Consider the following 11,934-nt stretch of genomic DNA (forward strand, 5'->3'; position numbering starts at 1 on the left):
CTATGGTGAAGAAATATTGTACTCCGGATAATGAGGTAGTTTGATATCCTCCCCATATGTCACAATGGGTTAATTGAAAATGTTTTGACGAGGAAATCGACCCTCTAGAAAAAGGAATGTGAGTTTATTTGGCCATATGACAAATATCACAATCATTATGAGAAACACAATCACATAATTTATTATAATTTATAGGAGTTTGCAATCTAGTATTCGAAAGGTGTCAAAGTCTTAAGTGCCAGATATTGGAATAAAAAGACGGACTACTTAAGGAAAAAATATCATTAATCTCAAAAACATAAAGTCCAACATGTCACATACCCACTCCAATCTTCCTCTTTGAGAAATGGTCCTAAAAAATACAATGATCATAGTAAAAGAAAACATTACATTTTAGATCCTGGATTAATTTACTCACAGAAATAAGATTAAATCTGAATTATGGAACAAAAATGACCTTTGATAGAAGAAATTTTGGCACCAATCGAACACTAAGTATGTGAGTCTCCTGTGTAGATGATCCGTTTGGTAGTCCAATAGGAGGAAAAACAATGGACCTTTGAAGTATTAGATTTGATAAAGAATTAGTAATGTAGTTTGTCGCGCCTGCGTTTATGATTCAATTTTCAGGTTATATGGAACAAACAAAAGAAGCATCAAGATTACCTGTTAGAATGACTGCAGGTGCTGGTTTGGGATAAACTAAATTTATTGCAGCTAATATTTGGTAAAGTTGATCCTGGATAAGTCATTGGGGGCTTTGGATGAACACTGACTTGTTGCCTTCAAAAGAGGCAGAGTTGGATGCACTTATACACATGGTATCTTCGTGAGAATCGTCCTTTTCCTTGATTATCGATGTCAAGCCAACCTGTTTGCCTTCATTATCGATATCTTTCTTGATTATTGATAACAAGGCTAACAAATTGCCTTGATTATCGTTATATCGATTTGCTTTGATTATCGATATCCTTTAATCGATATAACGATAAGCTTTTATCAACATATAGCGATAACAAGGCTAACAAATTGCCTTGTTATAGGTATTGATTTGCCTTGATTGTCGGTGATACAACAAAATGTACACGTGTACAGTGAAATAAACTTATTATTATTTGTTTGATATGTTCTATTTTGTGTTTTCCTTACGGTAAGTCTTAGTTGGGTTGCGTTAAACCATGGAAGCTGTGACTGCATATTGTCACCTTCTCAAAGCTGTTGACAAACACATAGGTAAAGAAGGAACTAGAAGGCATTTTAGAGACTTCATCATTCAGGGGTTCAGGAAAAACATCGCTCTGTCGGATCAGGATGCTATTCGGAAGAAGATAAAGCTTGCAAAGGATTACACACTTATGCTTAATAATGTGCACCATCATAAGGTACTTAGGAACTCCATTATGATTCATTTTTCCAGCTTCTTTCATTTTTTTGATGTTTCTATGCGACTTTTCCCTTGTTATTCTTTAAGTTTCATACTTGATAAATTACTTTTATTTCCTTCTGAATCTTGCTTGCCTGTTTGTTTCACTCAATCTTGTGGAAAATGACCTTGTTTTCCTATGGTGGCTGAAACAAAAGGTTCCTTTGTGGGGTCCACAGTTTCATAGGAAAAACTTTTTGTATGAAAGCCCTTTCATAAGGACGTGCCAGTCCACGGGAACCAATTCCCCACCTTGCCATGGTCATTTCTCAAAGGGCATGCCTTTCATATGAATCCGTTCCTGTCCATTGAAACAGATGGGCCCCTCCATTCCTGCCTCAGGATTCAGGAAGTAGGTTTGAACCCTGCATGCACCTCACTGCATGATAATGAGGTATAGCAATCATGTCTCAAGTTCTTTCACCTGAAAATTTCAATGGGTTCTGCAGGACCTACTGTTCTCTTACAACATTGCGGTGGATAGAACTGATGAAATGAAGAGAACGATAAGCAAGTCTGCTGCTAGTGTTGGTCTTCGGCTTCCTGGTGTTTATCAACCTTGAGATGAGGCTACATTCGTTTTAACTATTCTGATCTCAGTTTTGTGAATTGGAATCTTTGGATAATTGAGATGCTTTAGTGAATTAATGTAAATGCTGTTGCAATTGTTATATTCCCTCTGACTTCAATTTTGAACTCCGAGTTGTTAGTTAATTGTTGTGGTGCTTTGGCAGATAATTTAAACACTTTTTGCAATTATTTATATTTTGATGTGGAATCAAACTGCACTTTGAGCTGGCCATCTCTCTTCTTCCGCTTGTTCTTCATGACTAGTCTGTTTAATTTTCAAATGCCACCACTATTTTATCACCTTGTTTTCTCCTGGAGAGTACCATGTTTCAAACCAGGGCCACCTTCAACGCCAACGGGTGCCAAGTAATGACAGCAATCAAACCTGCCCAACTATTGTATCCTTGAGTTAATTACAATCTCCAGTTTTAGATGCGCAAAATATGTAAAACCTGGCTTCCCAACCTTAGAACCAAGTTGGCCAAGGGGTTTGTTAGATCTTGGGTTTTCTGCTCGCAGAGATCTGCCTGGGTGGGTGGTGCTGCAACTACAAGCATGACTAAAGTTACATGAAAGAGGTTAATAATAGTGCTTGGTAAGATGTCAATTGTAAAATTTGCGCTACTGCTTGGTAAGCAAAACAAGGAAAGAGGTTAATAATAGTGGCCAATCAAAAACTCTTATAATGATCATTTATGCAGTTAAAATAATCAAATACAGAAGGGGTGGTCATCTTCCACCTAACTAATAAACAAGCCGGGGCTCAAAGTCCGCCAAATCAACAGATCCAGATTCAACAGGAGGCATGAGATAAGTTGCGGTGAGCTCAGAGACTAGAGCAGCAATAAGTGGTATTTTCTTTAAGTTCTTCAGGAAAGCAGGATCGTTACTGTTGCTAACAGCACTCAGCTGCGTGTTTATCTCGACCATCCTTTCCAGCCTCCTCTTGAATTCTGGGTTCTCCACATCCAACACAGCTGGGAAAATCCTTGCCGTTGTCCGGTTAGTCTGAAAACAAAGACGAGATGAGAAACTTTGTACGGTTAGTCTGAAAACAAAGACGAGATGAGAAACTGGTCGCAATAATCAGATTTAACACGACTTGGGCTATGAGAGCAACGCTATATAGATCAAATGTATACTAAAATGGGAGAGAAGTTGGATTTCCTGAGGGAACCAGCTTGGATGGAATTGGTAATTGATGAAGAACAGGGTACCTTGGCGTTTATCAACTGAGTATCAATTTTCTCTCATTTTTCCTTTTTTTTTTCCTTTCTTTTTGGCTGAAGAGTTGATATGGCTATGATATATTAAGATTCGCTCAGGTTCCTTAGTTTTTTCAGCTTGACCAGATTGTCACAGGTTAACTTGACTCAAACCACGTTGCCATCTGAGCCAACTCTGGTTTCTGAAACTTTGATTTGTTCTTGACTAGAACGTGCAAGACAAAGGCATGTGCTTACCTCTATGATAACATGCATGTCGAATTCCTTTGTGTTAAGGCCTATGCCTTCATAGAAAGCAGTCCTCTGGCAGTCATTAAGGTACATTGTCACGTACACCTGTATCAGAGAAGAAAAACTTTCAGTCAAATGATGTCTGTGCATATATCAAATGCGTGTGTACGAGAGAGAGAGAGAGAGGAGAGAGTCTGTCTTCTCGATATGTACAGAAAGTTGTGAATATTCCCAGTACAAGAGAGAAGACTTACAGAGAGACAGAAGAATCTCGCCCATAGTTTGGACTGCCAGTCATTAAGAAATTGAGGCTGAGCTTTCATCAGTGCAGAGAAGAAATCACCATGTCTGTTCTCATCTTGACACCAGTTCTCAAAGTACTTGAAGATTGGATAGACTTGGTATTCGGGGTTGGCCTTCAAGTGCCTGTAAATTGTGATGTATCTCCAGTATCCAATCTTCTCAGACAGGTACGTGGCATAAAATATGAACTTTGGTTTGAAAAATGTATACTTCCTAGCCTTGGTCAGGAAACCCAGATCCAATGCCAGATTGAAATCAGCAAGACCCTTGTTCAGAAACCTGCAGAAATTTGCACAAATTGAGGGGAGAATGAGAGAACAATTTCGATGTATTCTTGTCTTGGTCATTTGAACCAGTAAGAACAAAACTTCATGTTTTGGTTGCATACCCTGCATGCCTGGCTTCATCCCTTGACATGAGTGCAAAAATCTCAGCAATCACTGGATTGGTTTTCTGTAAAGACAAAAAAACATAGTAGGTGAAGATTATGAAGTCAAGTAACACTATTGTCCAACTCTTTTTTTGAAGAAAAAAAAGAGTTGGACGATACCGTGTGCACATACAGTGACTATATCTATGTCTCTCTATGGTTTAGGCCATTTTTATCTGAATGGGGTTTTGTTTTTTATTCTCTTTTCAATAATCTCTTTTCTCTCAGAAGCTTTGGGCGGTCTTGAAACATAGAAAAACAGAAACACCAATTGAAATATAAACCCGAACAACCCAATTGGTGAAATGCTAGTAAATCAGAAAAACTTATTTAAGCTTCATTACAATGAGATAAAACAGAAGAAATTAATGGTTCATTTGAACAGCATATGAAACCAGTTTTAGCCAAATATGTACAAATTGCAATATACCCTCATAATCATCAACTACCGTGAAAGTATCCTCAAGGGTCATGAAAATATGACCAGTTTTGAAGATCCCCGCATCAAGGAGATGTAGGTTATTCTTTTAAGGCCATACTGCATTTCTGGCTTAACTCCTTGTGGTATAATAATTTCTCAGCACAGGGAGTAAGGACGTAGAAGAACCAAGAATGGACGAGAATGTACAAAATTAGCTTTGAACTTTCTAAAGTGACAATGATGCCTTCTCAAGTCCCAATTGAACAAAGCTCAGAACCAGTTGGTGAAGAAGCAAAAATTCAAAATCATCCATTGACAAAAAAACCTACCCTAATTACAGTAACGAGTGTAACAGATAAGCAATGAACGGCCGGGAAAACCAGTGCCGGCCGGAATTCAGCAGAAACCACGCCAGAAAAGAAAACAAAAAAGGAAAATTCCGGTGACCCGTCCAACAATCGGACGAGCCGATTGACACCACCGGTATTGACGTACCTTGAGCCTGCGACCGAGCTCCTTGTAGAGGAGGAAGCCGGAGAACTCGGCGGTGCATGACCGCTCGAGGAACTCGACGAAGATGCTGCGCAGCGGTCCCTGCATCTTGTCTGCGGCCTCCTTGAACTCCTTGTTCCTGACGAAGTGGGTCTGGTTGTAGTCGGTCTTGAACTCCTGGAGGAGGGCCTCGAACTCCTTCATGTTGAGGTTCTTGTTGATCTCGGTGTTGAAGAGGGTCTCCATCTCCTCAAAGTCTGTAGTATAAAACCTTGGTGTGAGGAGGGTCTCATTGATTTGGGTCTTCCCCTTCTTGCTGGTGGGTCTCTCCTTTGTGGGTGGTGCAGCACTCATCCTGGGGAGGCATCTGGTGTATGTTTTTGGGGTGTGGTTGAATCTGAAAATGGCCTTGGTGGTGGTGGTGGTCTCTGGTCTGAAGGAGATGGGTTTCAGGAGAGCCATCTCTGCTGCCATTTTTTTTTGGGGTGGGTGGGTGGGGGTGGTGTGGACAGTGGGGAGGAGAGATTTTTGGAGGGAGAAAATCAGAAGGATGGAGAGGTGGTTTTGAGGCTCATATAGAGAGTGTAGGGGCAGCAGGGAGTGGTTTTGAGGACGTAAGTTTCCAAGATAGCAGGAGGGTTGTGATTGGTTGATTGTGATTGAATCTCATCCTCTGAAATCTTGTTTTTTATCTTATACTGACACGTGTTATTCGGTTTTGTGGTATGAAGGTCTCACGAGTCGCAAGTGGCGCATATTCATAATGGAAACTTAGGGTGCGTTTGGATATTTTGAAACAGAATTCTCATAGAAAGTGATTTCAGGAAAAGTCAAGAAAGATAATTCTCAATCTTTAGATTTCCATTGTTTGGATAGCTCTAGTGTGCAAAATGAATTCTTTTAAAAATCCTCACTTATTACGATGGTTTTTATTTATAAAATGGGTATAAAAATGATTTTTAAAATTTTTAGTAACAAACTGGTTGTAACCAATGGTTCATACACTTGGATTAAGATTCATACACTTTTGGATCACTTTTGTATTCAAATCCATGTTTTGATTTGATCAAATCTGATTCATTTGAACATTGTACATGTGAAAACCTTGATTTAGGTAATTTTTTTACCAGATTCAATATCACTATATACATTTTGGATCTGAATCTAATTTTAGGCCATTCTACCTAGTTTTAATTCGAATCATAAAATTTGGATTAGGATTTGGATCGGTACAACCTGTATTTGATCCTTTGCAGCACAAAATGAGCACATCGTCCCCACCCAGCCACCCTCAAGCTTTCAATAAATTTTTTTTCATGTTTATTAAAAATAAATTCTTTTTGTTCTCTCTCTCTCTCTCTCGACAGAGAGGGGCAAGGGATACGGTGTGGACGGAGATGGGACGAGCGAGTATGCATGCACCACATTCCGTCAAAAAACGGCATTAGATAGCCAGCATAAGGCCAGTTGTGCTCAGCTTGAGAGGCGTGCGTTCCATCAGGCGGTGGTGGTTACAAGGGGAGAGAGGAGATGGTGGAGGTGGATGGGGAGAAGAAGAGGCGGAAGCGGTGGTGGTGGTGGTGGTGGAGAGGGGAGGAGAAGAGGAGAGGAGGAGGTGGTGGTGGAGGCGGATGGGAGAAGAGGAGGAGGAGGTGGAGGAGAAGGAGAAGAGGAGGACGAAGCTTCACAGAAGAAGCCTGGATGTCCCGAGGGCTCTGACAATTAGAGCTCCCACCTCCTCAGTTGGGACCTCTAATGACAGATTTTAGAAGATTTAGAATTCTAATTAATAAGCACAAAAGTGAATCAAAACAAGTGAAATATGTTATATAGTAGAATTCCATTTCTCTTAAATTACTTCGTATCCAAACTCACCTTCAATGAATTTTGGAACTTCACATTTGGTGAATATAGCCCAATGTTAAAATCCTTTTGGGCATTTAAAAAAAAACTCCTTTTTGGTAATTGTGTTTATTAATAGTTAGATTAGTGCACCTAGTTAGGCAAGATCTCTACTTCCAAGATACAAAGATGGGAGGATCAGGTGCAATGTGATTACCATTTGACAGGCTAAGTACCTCAAAGATAGGGTTGTAACTGGTCGGATTCAGAATGGGGTTTTTGCAAATTTACAGAATTTAGGGTTTAAAGAAATTAATTAAAATATGCTCTATATACTCACAATGGCACAGTCCAAATTAATTGAGAGCCAAGTATGGTCACTGATGATCTAGAAGGAAAACTTTTTCATAAGATTCCACTGACTGGGTCATGGTTCAACCAACATGAATCGGATGGCAGCCTGCCTGGTCCAATTTGAAGTCAGTGAACAACAGTGTGAACTGGTCCTACTCAAATACTGTAGGTGAAAGAAGCCGCAAAGTCGAAGCTGAGTGTACTCCCCACCAACCAGAGGCCAGCCCATGTGAGGTCGGTGGTGTAGCCACAAAAAAAAAAAAAGCATGGAGGAACATTACAACAACAACAACTACGCCTTCATCCCAAAACAATTGGGGTAAGCGATATGAACCAAAAAAAGAAATTCATTTCGGGTCTTCCACATGAATCCTTTTCCTCCAATCATTTCTATCCAATGCCATCTCCTCGGTGAGGTTCAAAGCATTCATATCCTTTCCTATCATCTTCATCCAAGTCTTCCTAGGCCTACCCCGACCTCTTTTAACTAATATATTTTCCCATTTCTCTAACCTTCTAACCCATTGGGAACATTAGGATGAATAATTCAAATTCCAAACCACTATGAAAATGGGTGGCCATAATTGTTTCCCATGAATCGACAGCATATTACAAAATTTTCTGAAGGGAAAATTCCATTGAGAGGCTAACCTTTTGCTCTTAATTTCAAATATGAGCCAAACATTTATGAAGTTTCATATATTGACCAAACTTTTTCTGAAAACTATTAAACAAGGGCTTCCATTTTACAACAATGACAAAAGTTCAGTTGACTTTTTTTTAATGAAGATAACTACTTTTCAGTTTTCAAGAGATAATACAAGAAACCAAAAAACGACTCAAATTTTCCAATATCATGGGTGTTGACATGAGGTCCCTATTTGAAAGTTTGGCTCATACTTGGAATTATGGTCCAAATGTTGGACCCTAAATGGAATTTTCTCTTTTACAAAACATTTTGCCAATCGCTTAAAATAGCCAAAACATAAGGGGTACATTGAAAATATCATGATATTTTTAATTTATAAGACATCACAACTTTAATTTGATAGTTGTGTTTTTATTGGCTATAGCTTTTTTTTAGAATGATTATTGGTTATATCTTCAAAAAATATCATTTTTATAATCTCATTTGGTATACTTTTACATATATCGTTGCATTATTTTTAATTTATTTATTTCAAGAAATATTTTTGCAGTTAAAAAATGAAAAAAAGAATCAACTTCACACGAGATATTGACTGCCGTTTTGTTGCCGTTCAGAGATCTTTCGTCACCAATGCTATCATCCCTTTTTTCTACCAACATGCATCTTAACCAATTACCACTTCTTAAAAGGTCACGTATGAGAAAAAAGAGGAGCGTCATCGTTAGAGAATTGGGATCCAAACATGAGTAATCGCAAAGACAAGAGTTGAGCCCGCACACAAATGTTTTGGTGCACATGTAATAGGGGCGTGTGATTGCATGTTATGATATTGCTGCTGATTGGAATCTATTGCAGCCTTATGTATGAGCCATCTCTTGGCTGCCTTATAGAATGCACGTCAGCCAACTCAAATTTAGGGCTGTCAACGGGTATCGTTTGTATCGGTTACCGAACCCAACCCAGACCCAAATACCCAGGTATGGGCATAAAAAATGGCGACCCAAGTACTTTTAGGGTCAATCCAAACCTGACCCGAGTAATATGAGGGTTGGGTTTGGGTGATAATTTTGTGTTGGTGTAATGACCCAAATTGGGGCCTCTTCAGCCCGAGTTCATGAATATCAGTTCTCAGAGAAAAATTATCAAAAATAATCTTAAAAACCATGTCAGAATTTTTTTTATTAAAAGGATTCAAGGTTCATACATCCATCAACAACAATTATTATCATCCAAATTTCATAAGTAGCGTAAACAAAAAATTCAAAATGAATAATACTTCAAATGCTGAGAAGTTTGGTGGTAGCTGAATCAAAGTTCACAATCAATTCCTTCGGTTGGCAGCAGTCCTTGAACCTACAATTGCAATCAAGAGAGGGGGTGAATCTACAACTCAGTAAGTTTTCATTTACAAATTAGACATGATCGTTACAACTGTAGTGAGCTAATCTTACTTTAGTTTGCTAATTAAACACATATATTGTTTATAGATTTTACCTCCTTTTATTGTTCTCTATTATCATTCTTAAAGTAGACATTCATGTTTTACTTTAATCGGCTATTCTAGAAATAACCTCATTGGGCATGGCAATACATGTAGACAACTCAAAGTCTAAGACATTGGCCAGACGTATGAACCACTTACAACAACATAATCTAAATCGGACCAAACTATGGACTCATAAATGCAACAGTTGTTCATCGGTTGCAAGCCAAGAGCCACAAAGTACTCATCGGTAGCTAGCCGAAGAGCTTGAGAGGTTAAACCTACCCCCAAGGTTTTGTGGTTTATGCTACATCCTACATGCATCTAGTGGAAAATGTTTTTAATCCATAAGGGTCACCTAGAAATTTCTGAGCAAATTCCGAAGTATAAATGAGATACACACCCCAAACAATACCCTAGACCATTCTCACCTACTAGATCCTATGCACATTATTCTTTTAACTTTAATTTCTTAACGTTAGTGTCTTATACAAACATCAATATATGTCCACTAACTACTTTTAATATGTAGGCATATGTCGTATATCTAAGGATAACATCCCACCACAGAATCAACCCATTAAGTCACGATACTTACAATACCTCTCTTAAGACATAAGCGTAACATTCTCAGGACAGATCCTATCCTGAAACTCTGAAACTCTACACTCATTTCTCAAAATCATACATCAACCTTTAACAACATTTTACATGCATTAATGTTATGATTATCTCCACACATGATATATTCATAATTTAACTCATATCATAAACCAAAAAACATGTATGATGTATCATCAGATTCAAGCATTATATTTAACATCAAAGTTATGGATTCCTAAGCATACTAAACAATTATTCTAATTCAAAATAAAATAAAGCTAACATTATTATAATACATGAAATCACATTGCAAGATACTTAAACCAACCAATATGTGTTTTATTTAACTAAGAAGAAATTTGCAAATGTTCACTTACCTCAAATGCTTAAATTCTAAATCTAAAGAATAACCTTAGTCTTCTCGCAAGTTCTAATCTAAAATAGACAAAAATCTTGTATCATTATTTAAAGTCTTATTTTTGTAAAAAAAATTATGAAAATACTCCAAGAATTTAATGCTAAACTCTGACTCCTTTTTACCAGAGTTTGTCATTATATCTCCTGCTAATGGATCCTACTAGAAGAGAAGAATCCAAGGATCCAAAATTACTTGAATCTGATATCTGAGTGAAAAGTTATGCCTGATTTACTTCGGGCATATCAAGGATAAAATTATCCTTTTACTCTTCGACAATCTCAGGGTTCATGCATTTTTTTTTTCAGATTTGTTTTGTTCTTATACCACACCTAATTTGCATTCACTATAGTTCAGATTTAGTTTAACTGGATCTATTGATAGAATGACGGATCTAGATCCAATTTTACTCAAATATGAATCCTTCAGTTTTTTCAACTATAAACCTGACTGAAACTTATATCCTATATGCCTGATCCAAACTTTTTTACGATAGATTTGGTACAAGAGTACCGTCAACAATGAAAAAGACTTGGATTTGAGCTAAACTCAACGGGATCCAATTTGTTTGGGATCCACTTTATATACACTAGATTCGATCGGGATATCGATCCAATTTGGATCCAAACTCGGATCTGACTTGTATTAGGAAAATCGAGGTCTTCACTATCTCGGTTTTTGTCATGCTCCATATACATATTCATATTCGCTTACGCACATATATGTATATATATATATATTTTTTCTAACACATGGCTGACCCGGTTTAGACCGAGTTAGCTTGTCAGAGCAGACTTAGTCTGTCCATATCGAGTTGGTCTGTCAAAAAATTAGACCCGACTTGGTCTGTTATCATTTTTTTTCTTGCTTGTCTCAGTTTGAGTCATTGTTGGACCAAGTCGGCTGGTCTTATTCATTCTGGCTCTCAGTCCAGTGAGCTATTGGCCTGGCTCGGTCTGTCGTTATGTGCAAACCGAGTCTGCCTGTCACTTAGGGTCGAGTCAGAGAGTCAGACTCTCTGTCTTCCCCTCTTCTTTGTTGTGCTGCTGCCTCCGGCAACTTCACGATTGCCAATGGATGTTGTAGGATACCCCTTTTCTTTTTTCCACCGTGAACACGATGACATCATCGACAATTGCCAATGGCGGTACGCCCAACATTATCTTCTTTTTTTTTGAAATTACAAGCCTCTTGACGATGAGGGCAGAGGGGACGAACCCCTCTACTCTTCCTCACTACGAGCGACAGGGTTTGCCTCCTCCACCTACAAATTTTTTTTTGAAAAAAAATGAAAAAGGCTTGGTGGCGCTCCTCTCTCTCTCTCTCTCTTTTTCCTGTTTTACCAAAATAGACAAGGAAGAGAGAAGGGACCCATGGTTTTTTATAGCCATGCCCTCACCCCCCTCTTGCTTCGTTAAGAGGTGTGTTTTCCCACTCTCTCTCCCACATTTCATATGTGAGAGAGAGAGAGAGGGTAACACCCTCTCCCTTT

General features: G+C 38.4%; 2 protein-coding genes across 2 annotated transcripts; one reads left to right on the forward strand and one right to left on the reverse strand.

Annotated features, from left to right (window-relative positions):
* The first annotated feature begins 1,178 nt into the window (after nt 1-1,178).
* Nucleotides 1,179-1,986, forward strand: LOC149826881 (uncharacterized). The gene is made up of 2 exons (XM_090018391.1): nt 1,179-1,382; nt 1,873-1,986. The coding sequence occupies exons 1-2, from the start codon at nt 1,179-1,181 to the stop codon at nt 1,984-1,986; spliced, it is 318 nt and encodes a 105-aa protein (XP_089874517.1).
* Nucleotides 1,987-2,656: 670 nt separating this feature from the next.
* On the reverse strand, nt 2,657-5,671 carry LOC149826882 (magnesium-protoporphyrin IX monomethyl ester [oxidative] cyclase, chloroplastic-like). Its single transcript, XM_090019017.1, has 5 exons — nt 5,100-5,671; nt 4,142-4,206; nt 3,705-4,032; nt 3,457-3,555; nt 2,657-3,001 (listed from the first exon to the last, which is right to left on the reverse strand). Exons 1-5 carry the CDS (start codon nt 5,568-5,570, stop codon nt 2,738-2,740), a joined length of 1,227 nt encoding a protein of 408 aa, XP_089875143.1. The 5' UTR covers nt 5,571-5,671; the 3' UTR covers nt 2,657-2,737.
* Nucleotides 5,672-11,934: the final 6,263 nt, after the last annotated feature.

The sequence above is a fragment of the Nuphar pumila genome, chromosome 10 (assembly GCF_984573655.1).
Source record: "Nuphar pumila chromosome 10, dmNupPumi1.hap1.1, whole genome shotgun sequence".
Taxonomy (NCBI): Eukaryota; Viridiplantae; Streptophyta; class Magnoliopsida; order Nymphaeales; family Nymphaeaceae; genus Nuphar; species Nuphar pumila.